This window comes from Rhinatrema bivittatum, chromosome 2 (genome assembly GCF_901001135.1).
Source record: "Rhinatrema bivittatum chromosome 2, aRhiBiv1.1, whole genome shotgun sequence".
NCBI classification, from domain to species: domain Eukaryota; kingdom Metazoa; phylum Chordata; class Amphibia; order Gymnophiona; family Rhinatrematidae; genus Rhinatrema; species Rhinatrema bivittatum.
The window spans coordinates 452,543,415-452,561,390 of record NC_042616.1 but is presented as its reverse complement, the minus strand read 5'-3'; the positions used below and the strand labels follow the sequence as shown (position 1 = coordinate 452,561,390).

Below are 17,976 nucleotides of genomic sequence, written 5' to 3'. Positions count from 1 at the left end.
GAGAAAGTTCAGATGATAACCTTGAGCAATTATCGCCAGGACCGACTGGTCTGTGGTGATTGCCACCTGTTGTTGAAATGGCACAATTGACCTCCCACTGGTATCTGTGGCAGTGGAAGCTGGCTGCTGCTCCCTATGCAGGAATCAAAAACCGGAAGCAGGGCCCAGCTGAGGAGCTGCTTGAGGCTTTTGTTTTCGTAGTTGACGAGACTGGATTTTTTGGAAAGGTCTCATAGAACGAGTTCTAGATGGTGGTGGGTAGGATTTCTTCAGACGGAAAAATGACTTCTTAGAATCCTTTCGGAGATGCTGTTTTGAGGAATACTCAGAAGGCATCAGAGAGCTGTCTCAGGGTCTCATGATGATCCTTGAGTTCCGCCACCGTCTGTTGAATCTGCTCGCCAAACAGATTGTCTCCTACACAGGGCAGGTCAGATAATCTGTCCTATACTTCAGGGCGAAGGTCTGAAGACTTGAGCCAGGCCCATCTTCTTGCCAAAATAGCAGCTGCAGATATCCTGGTAGCAGTGTCAAAGATATCGTAAGATGATCTTATTTCAGGCTTGCCTGCCTCAAAGCCCTTGCTCACTAGGGTTTGAAGTTGATCTTGGAACTGTTGAGGCAGGGAGTCTGTCAATTCTTGTATCTGCTTAAATAAGACCCTGTTGTATTGGGTCAAATATAGCTGATAAGAGGGAATTCGGGAGATGAGCATTGAGCCCTGGAAGACACAGCGACCAATGGCATCTAGAAATTTCTGCTCCTTGCCTGGGGGAAAGGAGGAGTGGGGTTTCGATCTCCTTGCCCTCTTTTGGGCCGATTCTACCACCACAGATTGGTGATCCAACTGAGGTTTTTGAAAACCTGGGGCTGACTGTACCAAATAAGTGGTGTCAGCCTTCCTGTTGACTGGAGCAACAGAGCCAGGATGTTCCCAGTTCTTCTTGAGATCATCTAGAAGAACCTGGTGAATAGAGATGGAGGTTATTTCCTTGGGAGCATCCAGGAATTGCAATAGCTCCATCATTTGATGCCTGTCATCTTGTTCGGTCTGCAACTGGAAGGAAACCAATTCAGACATCTCCTTCACAAAATTTATGAAGAAAAGGTCCTCTGGAGGAGAATGCTTCCTGCTTTCAGTAGGAGAAGGTGGTGAAGGCAAGTCATCGGTGTCTGGTGAAGAATCATCAGTCCAGGTATCATCGGGATCAGCACCTGCCCCTCTAGGAACCAGAGGGGGATGGGGCGGAATTCCTGAAGGTCCAGGTCTAGGCTCTGAAAGAATTGAAGGAAGAACTGGAGGCACCGATGAAGGCATCGAAGGCACCGGTGCAGGCATCGAAGGATGGATCGGTGGAGTCGGACGCATCGGCATCGATGGCTGAAGCATCGGTAAGACTCCCGATGGAGGCATGCGGAATGGTGTTTCTCCTCCCGATGACAAAGTAAGAGGAGAGGGCACTGGAGCCATCGGTGACCTGGGATCCATCGGTGGAAAAGCGGCAATAAGCGCTTCCATCTTCGAGAGCAGCGGGGCCAACACTGCCGGAACCGGGTTGGTTCCACGACCGGCACCGGTGTCGGAGGAACTTGTAGTCGGATGCATCGCCTTGTCGATGGCCTCCTGAACCATCCAGTCCAGTTCTTCACGGAGACCTGGAGCAATCATCCCCGGCTCCGGAAGGGGAGAAGGAGGCAGAGGCAAAGCCGGAGGCACCACCGTTAAAGGTGGAGTCGCGGATCCAGATACCCGTCCGGGTGAGGGTTGCCTCGGTGACCCGTCACAGAAAAGGTCGGGTGCCTTTTGTGGATGAGGTTTCTTCAACAGCTCCTTAACCGCGTGGCTACTGCTGTGCGGAAAAAAAGAAGACTGAAGGGGGACCCCGGCTGGCTGCAGGGTTAGTGTCATGCTGGGCATGCCCAGTAGATGCCAGTCAAAGTTCTAGAAACTTTGACAAAAGTGTTCCGTGATTGGTCTCCATCCTGTGATGTCACCCATATGTGAGGACTACCATCCTGCTTGACCTGTGAGAAAGGCTGATCTGCTCTCCAGGAAGGATATCCGTCTGCTGAGTAAGTGGAGTGTAGCTCTTGTAATACGTCCAAGTAAAGGTTGTCCATGCATGGATGAGATTGAGAGCGCCATAGCCAAGGTAACGCTGAAATCCTATAATGATGGACCAAGGACTCATGCATTAAGCTGCCACCAGCACCAGTATCAAGAAATGTGAGAATGTCAACAAGGATATCTCCAAGTGAGACACATACTGGTACTAGAATTTATGCATGATTGACCTAGGGTAGACTCTCCCACCAGACCTAGGTCCTGCCTGGGCAGCAGTTTACAAAGTGCCCTGGTGCGGCACAATATAGGCACAAGTTGAAATTATGGTGCCTCTGCTTCTCCTCCGCATCAGCTTGAAGCGGTTGACCTCCATAGCCTTCATGTGTGCTGGTCCCAGCTCTAGAAGTGAGCAACAAGCCACTGGTCACTGGAAACTCAGGGCGAGGCTGATAGGGCATTGAGCCGAGCCCCTCTCATGAACCCTGTTTTGGAACCTCAGGTCCAGACGAATGCCTAAGCTGATTAAGCCCTCCAACGTATCAGGCAGATCCCAGGCAGCCAACTTGTCCTTTATGCGCTCTAAGAGCCCTTACTTGAAGATTGCGATTAGGCTATCGTTGCCCCACTGAAGTTCAGAGGCCAGGGTGCGGAAATGCACTGTGTACTTCCTCACAGACTAGGAGCCCTGACTGATTTGCAAAAGTTCAGATGCAATAGAAGCCATGTGGCCAGGCTCGTCGAAAATCAGAAGAAATTCGTGCAGGAAGAGCATGGAAGAAAAAAGCCTAAGTGTGGGGCCTAGCCCACTGGGAGCCGCTCAACCTGCCAGGCTGCCCAGTTCCCCAACCTTAACGGGAGTGGCAACAAACGGTACGGGATGCCGAACCCAGAAACTGGAGGAAGTCCTGAAACCCCTCTAAATGTCTCTGATTCAAAGGTAAAACTCCTTTTTTTTCTTAAACCTTATCTGAGCTCAGCGCTTATCGGCTAAGTACAGAGATGGTCTCCAGCAGCGGGAGAAGAGGGCATCTGCTATCACCGCCACACTCAGCCTCCTGCACCCGGTGCCTTTCAGCTGAATTAGCAGCTAAGTCCACACCAGGAAACCCAGCTACTGGACCAAGTCACTCCTCTAAGAGACCACGGAAATCACCTCAAGAATTCTCAACTGAGGGAGGGACCTTTAGGTATCACCACAGGAGAGCAAGGCTTTCTTCTCCTTAATTTAAAATTTAAAATTTCTCCTTCCAAAAAGCTCAATGCAATCCCAACAGGGAGCTGCACATTCACTATCTGCTGGAGATGGAGAATACTGGCAGTCTGGGATCACTGCAGGGTCATATATACTGTGATGTCAGCTTGCTCCATCTCCATCTGCTGGCAGGGGAGCATAAACCCACTGGTCCTGAGTCCATCTGTCTACACGCTAGGAAACTCACATTTTAAGGCTTACAGGACAGGGTGAGGGGTCCGATTCAACTGGGGGGCATGCAGAGAAGACTGGAAAACTTTGACAATGACTAGGCGAACTGGTGGACTAACTGGAAAAACTAGGAATGTCCCACGCGTGAACATGTTTGAAAATCCACTTACATACATGCATTAAAGCTGGCAATGTCCATGGAAAATATGCAAAGTAGGTTTGCTCAAGTAACCTCTTAAAATTAGGAGCATAGTTGCATATGGTAGACATTTTAAAACACACACGCACAAGCAAGTAGCACATTTAAGACTAATCGGAGAAAATTCTTTTTCACTCAACGCACAATAAAGCTCTGGAATTTGTTGCCAGAGGATGTGGTTAGTGCAGTTAGTGTAGCTGGGTTCAAAAAAGGTTTGGATAAGTTCTTGGAGGAGAAGTCCATTAACGGCTATTAATCAATTTTACTTAGGGAATAGCCACCACTATTAATTGCATCAGTAGCATGGGATCTTCTTAATGTTTGGGTAATTGCCAGGTTCTTGTGGCCTGGTTTTGGCCTCTGTTGGAAACAGGATGCTGGGCATGATGGACCCTTGGTCTGACCCAGCATGGCAATTTCTTATGTTCTTATGTAAATCCCCTGGGAGCGGATTATCTCACTCCCAAAGGGGTGAGGCTCAGGCTAGGGCAGGACCGCCCAAAGACAGAATATAAGTCTTTGACTCAGTCCAACGGGAACAAGGGTACCTGCAGTTCAAACTGCATCCAGCATTGAGTCAGGAAGCCTCTACATTTTGCTGAATCTCCATCATACCTCAGGGGCGAAGGCAGGTGAAGCATGGGGACAGTAGGCCGTATCATTGGTGCTGGAGCAGAATGGGCAGACGTATCCTGGAGATACCTGGCCGTAGTATTCAAGTGTCAGTATGCAAAAGCTGTTGAGCTAGACCAGCGACAGCATAGGCCTGAGTTGAGTCATGGCCTCAGCAAACTGTGATGGGGGGGGTGTAGTATGAGTCCTTGTTGCTGTGGCGTAGTTGATGCTGCATCATAGGCGAACCTACAAGGCCTACGGCTGGACCTTCACCTATACCAGCAACTCCCTCGCAGCTAGAGCTCTTGGGCTTTGGCAGCCTGCAGGGCTTAGATGGATCCCTAGGGTGGTCAGGTGAGCAAGAGTCCGAGGGAATGCTGGGGTGAGGACAAGCAGCAGACTGGAGAAGCTAGGGGCTGGCCAAAATCAGGGTTGGCAGCAGACAACTGTAGTCAGGTCCGAAGCTAGAAGACATGTCCAGGCAGCAGGCAAACATGGTGAAGTCCAAGGCTAGATGTTGGTACCAAAAGATCAAGCTGGGTTGGACGAAGATAGCAGACAACACTGGAGTGAGGAAACAAGGATGGATGAGACCAAGGCTGGATGAGACAAGGGACCAACAGGAACCAGAGATGCTGCAGCAACATTCATTGCAAAGATGCAGGAGACCTGCTGCTAAGGCAGTTTGCATGGAGCGTGGCTGGGTTTAAATGGCCCAGAGAGCCTGACGTCATCAGGAGATGCCGTGTCTGTTTTCCTGCCGTGGGACCAATAAAACTTGTTTCATCACGTGCGCCTTAGCAGCCAGCACTGCGCAGTTAGCGGGATGGCAGCTCCCTTGCCATACAGTTCATTTAGCATTGTGGGGACTGAAGGCTGGCGATGTCCCTCGGGGGTAAGTGAGGCAACTCGCGGGACTGTTCCACATGCTGCAGAACATAACACTAGTTCAACACTTGAAGCACACCATTAGTAACATACCCGTTTCTCAAAGAAATCTCCATTTACCACTACTCTGTTGCCTCCCCCTCAGCCAGTTTCTAACCAAGTCACTTCTAGGTCCCATACCAAGGGTGTACAATTTATTTATAAATTTCCTATGCGGAACCAGGTCAAAGGCCTTAGCTGAAATCCAAATACACATCTAGTGCTCTTCCTTGATCCAGCTCTTTGGTCACTCAAGAAATTGATCAGATTCATATACCTCTGGTAAAACCGTGCTGCCTCGGATCTTGGAATCAAATAGATTCCAAAACTGCATTATCCTCTGTTTTAGCAGCGATTCCATTAATTTGCTCACCACATAGGTCATACTAACCAGCCTGTAGTTCCCAGCCTTCTCCTTACTTCCACTTTTACGAATAAGAACCACATCTACCCATCTCCAGTCCTTTGCAATTACTCCTGACTAAAGAAACATTGAAAAGGTCAGCCAGCGCAGCTTCTAGGACATCTCTAAGTTCCCTTAGTACCATTGAATGTGTCCCATCCAGCCCCATCACCGTATCTACTTTTAAGTTTAGGTAGCTCCTCACAAACATGCTGCTCTAAAAATCAATTGAAGTTTACCTCACTTTCATTCTTGTGTTCATTTTATGTGGTCCTGCTCCAGGCCCTTTTAAGTAATTTTGCTTTTTCCTCATCAGCTTCTATATATTTCTCCCCTTCATCTCAGAGTCTCACATTGTCTAAAAATAATGCCCCCTCCCCCCCGTTTTATCTATTTGCTATTTTTCTTCTTTTGAATTTTTGCATTCTTGACTCCTTTCCCAGCTTCTCTTAATTTTTTTTACAGATATTGTTGCCTATCTTCCTCTTTCTGCGATCTCCTGTAGTTTATAAACACTAACCTTTTCAGTTACTTCATTAGAAAAATCATAGCAGCCTCTTTTTCTTCTTTTCTTTATTTACATTCCTAACAAAAGGCTAGCTGCGCTTCGCCCACTGCTTTTCTACTTCCCCTAGATTTTCCCATCCAGCTAAGGACTCGAAGTATTCCCCCATTTTAAGAAAGTTAGTTTTCCTGAAGTCTAGGATCGTTGCCTTTGAATGAACCTTAATCTCTTGTGCCCTAATACTGAACCACACCATCCGATGATCAGTGGAAACAAGGTAATCACCCAGACCAACAGAGATACTGACCCTATTGGCAAGAACCAGATCCAGTATCGTCCCTGCCCATGTGGATTCCATTACCAGTTGACAGAACAGTTCTTGCTGAAAATCCAGGATCTCCCTGCTTCTACAAAACACTGCAGCTAGGACGTCCCAAACAACATCTGGCAGGCAGTAATCCCCTAGCAATAGCATCTACCCTTTCATATCACTTTTGTGAATATCCTCCATTAAATCTCTATCCATTTCTTCTGTGATGGAGATCCGTTCAGTACACCAAGAGAGATGTTCCATTCTCTCTTTCCAGATTAACCCACAGTATCTCCTCCTTACCTCATAAGCCCAGCAATGCTGTTGCTTTAATATATATTTAAAAACTTTTATATACCGACAATCATTTGCATATTACATCGGTTTACAAAGAACAGTAAATTTAACTTTGGAGAGGAAAGTAAAAGTTACATGTAACAAGGAGATAAAGGAACAAGGTGGGGTATAAATGGGAGAAAAAAAAACGGAGGGTCAGGAGGACCAAGGACAGGCATTTATAACTGAACTTGAAGGCATAAATAAATAAACCATTATGTTGTAGGGTAAGGTGGGGAGGGGGGAAGGGCGGGAACTGGGTGGCTAGAACCAGGAGGAGGGAGGCGAGGCGAGAGAGGCAATATTATGTAAATGCCCGTTTGAATAGCCAAGTTTTTAGTTTTTTCTTAAAAGTCCTAGTGCAGTGTTCTTGGCGTAAGTCAGGGGGCATAGAATTCCATATTGAAGGTCTAGCTATGGATAGCGTTCATTCTTTGGTGGAAATATGTTGGATGAGTTTGGGCGAGGGTGTTACAAGGGATCCTTTGTAGATGGATCTGGTGGGTCTGTTAGAGATATGGTAGTGTAAAGAGTCATTGAGCCAGTGAACATTCTGGTTGTGAAGAGTTTTATGAATAATTGTGAGGCTCTTATGGAGGAGTGGATCGGAAGCCAATGGAGGTCTTTAAGAATTGGCGTGATATGTTCTTTTCTGCGGGTGTTGGTGAGGATTCTGGCCACTGCGTTTTGCAGCATTTGGAGAGGTTTGATGGTAGTTGTGGGTAGGCCTAAGAGTAGTGTGTTACAATAATCAGTTTTAGTAAATAATGTGGCTTGGAGGACTGTCTGAAAGTCATTATAATGAAGGAGGGGTCTTAATTTCTTTAGAACCTGAAGTTTGTAGAAGCACTCTTTGGTGGTGTTATTGATAAATTTTTTTAAATTGAGTTGGCTGTCAAGAATGACACCTAGGTCTCTTACATGCTGGGGGAATGTGAGGAAGGCATGACATTTTTTAAATATATGTCATGCCTCTCCCTTCCTCTACCCAGTGCTTCCTGGAATAGACTGTCCTGCATTGAACAAAATGAAAAGCCTGACAGTAGGTCCCAAGGTAATGGAATGAATTACAAATTGACTAACAGACAACAGTGAGTAGTGATAAATGGAACTACTCTGAGAAGAGTAACAGCTATAAATGGAATGCCAAGGATTGGTTCTGGGGCCGGTTCTGTTCAATATTTTTGTGAGTGATATAGGAGACAGGGTAGAAGGAAAAGTTTCTCTTTTTGCAGTTGACACTAAGATCTGAAACAGACTGGAACCACCTAAAGGAGCAGAGAGAATGAAAAGTGATGTAAGAACGCTTGAGATGTCATAGGTTTGGCAGCTGGGATTCAATGCTAAGAAGTGCAGTCTCATGCTACTGAGGTGCAAAAATCCAAAACAGCATATTTTGATATGGGGGGAGGGGGTGCGGGGGCAAGAGATTGATGTGCACGAAACAGGAAAGAGACCTTGGGGTGATAGTGTCTGATGATCTGAAAGCAGAAAAGCAATGTGACAAGGTGTAGCTAAGGCCAGAAGGATGCTGGGCTAAATTCGAGAGATAAAACCAGCAGGAAATAGGTGGTGATAATGCCCCTATACAAATCATTGGTGAGGCCTCACCTGGAGGAGTACTATGTTCAGTTCTGGAAGCTATATCTCAAAAGGGAGAGACAGGGTGAAGCAGTCTAAAGAAAGGAAACCAAATTGGTGTGGGATCTGCACTGGAAGATATATGAGATGAGAATGACCTAAATATGTGTACCCTGGAGAAGAGATAGGGGAGGTCCCAAAAAACAAAGCGGAAGCCGATCCACAATATCTATACAGCGATAAAAACGAAGAAGGATCAGTATAAAAAGGACTTTTATTAAATCTTGCCTGACTCTGGCCGAGTTTTGCTCTTCAAGGAGCTACATCCGGGGCTACTAAAAACAAGTATAAAAACACACATACATAAATATATGTAAAAACAAAAATAACAGTACATATATATAATGAATTAAAATCCTAAAACCATAATAATGTACATACATATAAATACGTGAATACTTCAAAAAATCAAGACAATGTGTGTGTATATAAAGATATATATTAAAAAGGTAAGAATACGTATGTGTGTAAATGATTCCAGTTAATGAGAAAACAGGTATTGCATACGGTCTACACTACAAGAAACAATTTGGTGTTAGGATAAACTCAAGTAACAATCGAGTGATATAGAGTAAATAATCCGGAAAAAATGAATTATTCCAAAAAACAAAATTATAAACGAAAGAATGAGGGTGTAAATTAGCTAACATGATTCTCTCGATGACAGTTGGTCCAACCGAGTAAAATATTTCTATACTTATTTTTGGTATTTTTCTCTTCACTGTTTGTCCTCAAGCATAAGTATATTTTTCATACTATGTTCATAATGTGTGAAAGAAAATCAAGGGCCAACACTTTATAATTTTCAAAAGTAGTGTGCTCGTGGAGGTATCAACAGATGTGCTTGACAAGGAATTTAAATAAAGATTTTTGTACATATATTTACATCATAATTCAACTGTCATCGAGAGCGTCATATTAGCTAATTTACACCCTCATTCTTTCGTTTATAATTTTGTTTTTTTTGGAATAATTCATTTTTTCCGGATTATTTATTCTATATCACTCGATTGTTACTTGAGTTTATCCTAACACCAAGTTGTTTCTTGTAGTGTAGACCGTATGCAATACCTGTTTTCTCATTGACTAGAATCATTCCACCTAAAGTTCTTTAATACAGGTATTTGTTCACTTTTATTGCGTCCCCTCCTCTCATAGCACTATTTGCATTTGCCATTATGATACATTTACACACATACGTATTCTTACCTTTTTAATATATATCTTTATATACACACACATTGTCTTGATTTTTGGAAGTATTCACGTATTTATATGTATGTACATTATTATGGTTTTATGATTTTAATTCATTATATATGTACTGTTTTTTTGTTTTTACATATATTTATGTATGTGTGTTTTTATGCTTGTTTTTAGTAGCCCAAGGCAGCTAGCTCCTTGATGAGCAAAACTCGGCCAGAGTCGGGCAAGATTTAATAAAAGTTCCAGGTTCCCCAGTGCTGAGGAAGTAGGGAGGGGAGGTTTCAAGCACAAAGGTCCTGGGTTCTGGAAGGACTAGGGAGGAGGGGTGAAGCAGAGTTTGATTGGAAGGACATGTTGCAGGAAGAGGGTGGGGCTTCCTCTCAAATACCAGAAGGAGAACACTCTTGGAGGGGGGGAAGCAGCTGGCCTGGCTCCAGAACCCATGGAGTTCCAAGATGCAGAAGAGTCCAAGACAATGATGAGCTAATAGCTCCAGAGGAGGTAGGCCCCTAGGTGGAGTCAGGATAAAGATTTCCTTTTTGGGTACAGAGAATACAAAGGGAATTATTGGGGTCTGCACATCCAGTGGATTTCAGAGGGTGGAGAGGGAGGTTGAAATCCCCATCAGCATTATACTGCTGACGGAGAGCATGGGAGAGGTGACTGGACCATGTGGGTGAAGGAGATCTGGAAGGACTTTGTGACATTAAGAGGCTGTGGCGGAGTAGTTAGATGCTCCCCGGATGCCAATCCATGGTGGTCAGAAGAGGAAGTGGTTGGAAATGGCAGGGCACCAGACATGACACGCTCCAGTGAGGCAGGAACAAGTGGATAAGCTGGTGAGAAAGCCAGAGGCTCCGGTGATGGAAACAGAGAGGTAAAGAAGGTACAGACCTTGTTCGTAATCTGCTCCATAGCCTGTTGGGATCATTGACAAGGAGTCAAAGATGGGGTTGTCCTCCTCTGAGAAAAGGTTCTCCGTCCAGCGGCTGGTACAATGGCAGTGGAAGGATGAATCAAATGGACTCTGGGCTCTGCAGATGGAGGCCCTGTGACAGCACCTGAGGCACTGGGAAGGCTCTGGTTAGAGATGGTGGAAAATGGAGGGCAGAGTCTGCTTGGGAAAGACCTAGTGCTGTAGACCTCCAAAGTAGGCAATGTTGCCAGTAAGATTTCATGGTAGGTCTTTCCTCTGGGCAACCTGGCAGCACCAGGTAGTAATAGTCACCTGGTGCTTGAACCTCTGGAAGTTAAATGAAGCAAAAGATGGAACAGGTCAGGTTCATTATCTGAGCTGGTTGAGATGATCATCTGAGTCCTGGAGTACAAGAAGTGGATATGTACTCTGAGGGACATGCCCGGGTTCCTCTTGTGTCACTGTATCCTGCTTGAATCACTGGGTACCAGTGCTTCTCAACTCACAATGCACCAATGACTTTGAAGCCACTGGTGTCTAGTTCAGCGTGTATGCTAGGTGTTTTGGCGCCTCTTTCAGGTGACATCAAAGGCTTCGGCACATGCTTTGTGTGCATTAAAACATGAGAAGATCTGGTGTCCGATCACATTGGCGCATCAAGGCTAGGCTGCATCAGTGTTCCATGTATCGATTGTATTGGTACCTCTTGCCTTGTGTGCTTCGATACCATGTGCGTTGGGTAATCTGATGCTTTGAGCAAGTATGATGAGCCAGACAAGGTCTTTTCAGAGTAACATTGTGTCAATGTTTTAAAAAGTTTCTTGAGAGGAGTTACTACATCACATACTGAATGAACCGATTCATGGGGTTTGGCCTTAGAGGGCTGTGTGACTGTTTCCATCTGCTCAGTTTGCCTCAGCTTGGTCTTGTTGGCGAGAACTTGCCTGAGGACCTACTTTTGACACTCCCTGATGAAGATAAGGAGTGATGGTGAAGTTGGAGTCTGAGCACATCGAACTTTGCCATTCTCACCCTCTGAGCTCTTGGGGACACCCGCCCACAGGTGGAACAGTTGGCCTGGTCATGTTCAGGGCCCAGGCAGAGGTAGCACCTATTGTGGCCACTGGTCAAGGACAATCTGGCCACAAGTGCAGGCCTTGAATCCACTGGTGGCTATCCTCTTTTTTTCTATTGTAAGAAGAAACCCTTCTTGGGAGAGTAGTACTGAAAAGTGCTGTTGTAGATGTTGCCGAAGTGAGCGAAAATATAAAAATGAGAAGATACGAGATGACCATCTATACACAGCATGGACAAAAACAGACTCGGAAGTTTCAATGACTACTCCTGTGCATGCCTAGTGCTCTGGTAGCTGTGACATAGTTCTGTCCACTGCTGTCAGAGGGCGCCACCCACAGAACATAGCTAATACATCCCTGCTTATCAACAAAAAAAAATCAGAATCGAGGCTGCTTAAACTCTCCAAAGTTTTGACAACAAATTCTTCTTGTAATTTTATTTTCGAGGGGCTGCCAAGGCAGTGACAGCAGAAAAAAGAAGAGAAGCAATTGTTAAAACCACTTAGCGTGGCTATCTATTGAAGAGAAAAATGGGGGGAAAATGTTTTTTTCTTCTTAAAAAGGTAGCAATGCTTCAAAAATGAAATTAAAAGAAAAATCTACATTTAAAATCTAACTTTAAGATGAAAGTTGCCCCCACCCCAGTATCACCGGTATGCAAATGATGCCTCTGTTCTCCACCCAGTGTCACTGTGATTTGCAAATGAACTCTTCTGCTCTCCGTCCCCTAAAACATGCTCTGTGCCCCTGCATTGCCATGATTGACAGCATGAGATAGGAGAGTAGGTCTAGCAGCTACAGTTGAAAAGAGGCTCTAATGTCAGCAGAATCTCACCTTCCACCAGCAGAGGAGAGAGAGTGACACCTGCAGTGGAACTGGAGAGAGTAGAGTCCCAGCAGAAATGCCACTTCCCATTAACAGAGGAGAGACAAGATACCCGTGGCAGCGATGGAGAGACCAGAGGGCTGGTAGAGGAGAGAGAGAAACCCACAACAGCACTAGAGAGGCCAGTGGGATGGTAGGGTCCCCTGCTGGAGAAGAACAGAAAGACACCAGCAGCAGTCCTGCAGAGGCCGGTGTGATGGCCACTCCCTACACCAGCAGAGAATGAAGAGAGACTCTTGGCAAGAATAGAGACAGGAGTGCTGGTGGGACTCCCATCCCTCCGCCATGGAAGAGAGGAAAATTGGTTCTTACCTGATAATTTTTGTTCCTGTAGTACCACGGATCAGTCCAGACTCCTGGGTTTTGCCTCCCGTCCAGCAGATGGAGACAGAGACGTTTTGACGGACTCTGCCGTTTATACCAGGGTGCCACCTACAGTCCGTCAGTATTGCTCAGTCACAAAGCAGAATGGTTCAAAACACAAACTAACTATATACACTAACCTATAACTGGATCATTAATCCCAACTGGGAACAGAATCCGTTGAATACGGTAAACAAGACTGATCTGCAGACAAAAAGTATACAACTACTGACAGAATGGACTCTCCATTACCTGTGTGCGCCAAGCGGGCGGGAGTCTGGACTGATCCGTGGTACTACAGGAACGAAAATTATCAGGTAAGAACCAATTTTCCTTTCCCTGTACGTACCTGGATCAGTCCAGACTCCTGGGATGTACCAGAGCTTTTCTTACCTGGGATGGGAACCGGAGAGGCCTGCTCTCAGCACACCTCCAAATCCTCCAGTACCTGGGGTCTGGACATCCAGACAGTAATGTCTAGTAAAAGTACGTAAAGATTTCCATGTAGCCACTCTGCAAATCTCCTGCAGCGAAATCTGCTGACATTCTGCCAACGAAGATGCCCGAGAACACACAGAATGTGCCCTAATACCCACCGGTAAGGGCTTGCCACGTAGCAAATACACAGAATTTATAGCTTCTTCAGCCATCGGGTGATCGTCGCCTTAGACGCCATATTACCCCTTTTGGGGCCACTACAGAGCACAAAGATGATCCGAGACATGAAAACTGTTGGTAACTTCTAGATCAGTGGTTCTCAACCTTTTTCCCATCGTGACACACCTGACAGACCACGCTCACATGTGTGACACACTGCTCATTACAATTCACGGTGGAAATAAAAAGTAAAGGTCCGGTAATTATTTGTGTTTAAAATGACACAAGGAAAAGATACATATTCTGTCTGAACAGAAATTGCATAAATAGTAAACATCCCACACCAAAACAGCACCAATTTCCAGCACTTAAACAGTAACAACCTTACCTAAGAAAAGGCAACACTGAAATATTACACCAGGCCTTAAGACACCAATACATCTCCTATTAGGAAAACGGACCAAGTCAGGCTGCTATAGAGCCCTACACAGAAACTACACGCCAGCAGAAAACCTCACCTGAATCACATGTGCTGACCCTCATCTAACAAGGAATAAAGAGACCAAAACGCATAACTAGAAGCATGCAGACAAAAACTGAATTGGAAACTGCAACAAGCCAGAGTCTCTGTATGCAGTGTAATAAAGGAAAAAAGAAACATCACCCATCCTTATAAAACAATTCAAGAAATATAAAATCAGTAGCAGTAAAACCATACTAACAAAAAGAACAGATTATTTCAAAACAGCTGATGAGTGGAATATCCAATAATTAAAAAAAACTCATATAAAAAATTTCTAGATACCAATAAAATATTTCAAAATAGCAGACACAAAGACCCAGTAATGAAAAATAAGGATACAAAAATGTTTTTGCTCTGCATACCTGGAAATGTTTGATATCCAGGTGTCCTGAGATTGTTTTGAATTAGCAGGAGGAGGGGTGGTTTGCTTGGAACTTTCTCCTCTCTCTCAAGTCACATACCAGCGCTCTCTCTCACACTGGTTCTCAATTACACACCTATACACACATGCTCTCAGTACTCACATATACACATGCTTTTTCTCTCACTTATATAGGCTCTTAATTACACATTTACACACATGCTGTCTATCTTTTCACGCTTACACACACAGACTTTTAATCACACACATATATGCTGTCTTTTTCTCTCACACACAGAATCTCATTCACATGCTTACAAACATGCTCTCTCTCTCATTTATACACAGGCTCTCAATCACATACTCACATGCTCCCTCACCTAAACCAGCACTCAATCTCACACAGATACATATGCTCTCTCTCTCTCTCTTACTTATACACACAGGCTCTTAATCATACATACACATGATCTCTCTCACACACAAAGGATCTCAATCATACACACATACTTTCACCGAAACAGGTTTGCAATCTCAAACTTACACACACAGGCTTTCAATCACACACATACATGCTGTCTTTCTCTCACACACAGACTCTCATTCACATGCTTACAAACATGCTCTCTCTCTCTCTCATTTACACACAGGCTCTCAATCACATACTCACGGGCTCCCTCACCTAAACCATTTCTCAATCACATACAGACACACATGCTCTCTCCCTTACTTATACACACAGGCTCTTAATCATACATACACATGATCTCTCTCACACACAAAGGATCTCAATCATACACACATACTCTTTCACACAAACAGGTTTTCAATCACAAATTTACACATACAGGTTCACAATCGTAAACTTACATTCATGCCCTCTCACAGGCAAGCTCTCAATCACAGACATACAAGCTTTCTCATTCACACACACACACAGGATCTCAAACACACATGCTTGCTCATTCACTCGCTCTCCCTCCCCCCCGGAACTAGCGGCAGCAGCAGCCTCCTTCCAACCTAACCTCCTTCATTTTCAGCCCTCGCGGAGGAGGAGTCCCATTGGCCGCAGGGGTTGACCTTCTTCATTTTCCTCCGAGCCGCGCTGCTCATTCCTCCGGCTGCGTCTCTCTTCTGTTCTTCGGGCCGACGCTGAGCACACTAGCATGGTCTCTTCTTCCCGTGCACGCACCCGATGCTCACCACTTCCGCTTCTGGGCCGCGGGGGGCGGGAAGAAGAGAGCATGCCAATGCCGCTGACTCCAGCTGTCCTGCTGCGTTCCGCCCGGGCGGAGGAGGGCCGGGGAGCAGCTGGGTCAGCGGGGGACAGGGAAGCGTGGTGACACACCTGCGTGTTCTTGGCGATACACCAGTTGGGAATGAGAGGTCCCAACTCTTCCTTCCTGAAGAGTCAGACTATCTTTGGGTCGTCCCCTTCCACTACATGTGACTCACAGGTAAACCCCCTGTGGTTGGTCTGCATTCTCATCAGCCCCCCGCCGAGGCTGAGAGGGTTCATCCCCCTCATCCTGGCTGTGGGAATCCGTAGAAGTATTGGAATCAGGCTGAGGTGTCACTAACCTCAAAGGCCGCTTTGATTTAGAGAGTTCAAGTACGTCAGCAGGCTTGTCCCATTTCTTAGGCCTGTCCGGAGGATCCGATAGAAAGGACTTATCCAGCGACCTCTTTTTCCCTGCTTTCCGTGCCTTAAAGGCCTTAAAGGCCCTGTGGAGAAGCAGTACAAAATCAGATGAAAAAGAGTCAGAAGAACATCTGTATCCCCCCCTCGGGGATATCCACGCAGATTTTTGAACCCAGCCCTCCTGATCTGTCCCCCTCAGGGAACATTGTTTGAGGAGATAAAGGCAGCAGGAGATTCCCCTCCCCCGTCGCTGACAGGGCCGCCGAGCTCACTAACGAGTTCAAAATGGTGCCCGTTCCCGTGACCAGTGTGAACGGGCCGATAGAAGGAGACTGCAAGTCCCCAAAAGCTCCGGAGACCGACTAGACCTGAAAAACAATCCTCCTAGGTGTCATGGAGGCTCCCTCTTCCCCAGACACACAGAACAAAGGTCGTCTCTTGATAGGCACGCGTGCGCGGCACCACAAGCCCAGCACACTACCCTCCGTGGCATATTTTCACTTCAGAAAAAAAACAAAATTTCCCGCCACTAAAACTAGACGAAAACTGCTGCGAAAAATCACACTGAGGGACCCAACTCGACCGTGAGGAAAGGGAGAGAGTCCAGGGAAAGAAAAAGGTAAATTTACATTTTTTTTTTTTTTTTTAACACTTGCCCGATAGCCTCTGGGACCTGGTCCAACTGGTGGAGTGAGCCGGGCTCCCCAGTATCACCCCCAGCGCTGCACTAGGCTGGTAATAGGGCCCTCAGAACCTGGCAATCCCTGGGAGGCTGAAGACTGTCTCCTTTCTGTCCTCTTTGAAGGAATATTTTATAAAGAGATCCTTACCCCCGTTTTGTTTTTTTTTAACACGTTAACTATCTGACTAAGCTACCACCAGACTGTATGTTTCGCACTTGTACCATCTGCAGGAGACAGAGAAATACTGATGGACTGTAGGTGGCACCCTGGTATATATGGCAGAGTCTGTCAAAACTTCTCTGTCTCCATCTGCTGAACGGGAGGCAAAACCCAGGAGTCTGGACTGATCCGGGTACATAAAGGGAAACAGATCTGGGGCTGCCAAAGAGAGAACCACCAGGTATGGGGAGGGAAGAAGAAGGTGGTGACAGGAAACTGTAGGGAAGTGAAGGGAATGTAGAGGGAAAAAGGGAAAGGGAGGATGAGATAGCCCAGACTGCCCTGTTCTTGGATGGGAATTAGTACTAGTTTACAGAAAAACGTGACAGATACAAAGATACACGTCTGTGCTAGTGCTGGGACAAAAAAGTCTGAAGGGGCTTGAGAGGAGCACCCACGCACAAGCTTCCACACATACCCAGTACAGCAAAAACTCTACTAGCTAAGACAGAGGACCGTTCGGTACTGTCGGATGACATCACTTGGTCATGGCTAATTGACAGAAAAAATAGGTTTATTAGGTGCTCTTTTCTACACACGAATGTAGTAAAGCATGGGGGTAGAATGGTAGGGAGGGAGTCTAAGCAATCACATCAGAAGCAGCTTACATTGTTATTGGTGGAAGGTAAACAAAAATAAGGAAACATGTTATTCATCTTTAAACTTTTAGGGATTCTAGGGAATTCAGAATGCCAAATCACATACCTTTTTTGAGTCTTGCTGCGGGAGCCAGATCTGAAATACAAGAGATGGACAGTGTGTGTGTAAGATTTCTATTTTACAGTAAAATTAGTTCTCACCTGATAATTTCCTCTCCTTTAATCCAGTCAGACTAGTCCAGATGATTGGGTTCTACCCACTGAACAGCAGATGGAGACAGAGATCAACAGTATCACTGATATCACCCTTTATAGGCTTCCATGCTGACATCAGCCTGCCAGTATTATCTGTAATAAGATAACTGTAGACAAGCTGAATACCAACTAATCACTATGCCAGAAGTTGCATCCCAATAATATTAACTCTAAACAATGGACTTCCAGGAGAGTAAGGAAGCAGAAAGATAATATGAACAAGAAC

At 45.6% G+C, this 17,976-nt stretch overlaps 1 protein-coding gene across 8 annotated transcripts in view; it reads right to left on the bottom strand.

The window, feature by feature from the left end:
- Positions 1-17,976, bottom strand: part of LOC115084931 (putative RNA-binding protein Luc7-like 2) — a 291,251-nt gene that overhangs the window by 42,252 nt on the left and 231,023 nt on the right. For all 8 annotated transcript variants that reach the window (XM_029590358.1, XM_029590361.1, XM_029590359.1 and 5 more), the window contains one exon: positions 17,602-17,631. In XM_029590358.1, the coding sequence (XP_029446218.1) occupies positions 17,602-17,631 (30 nt within the window). The remainder of the gene's footprint in view (positions 1-17,601; positions 17,632-17,976) is intronic.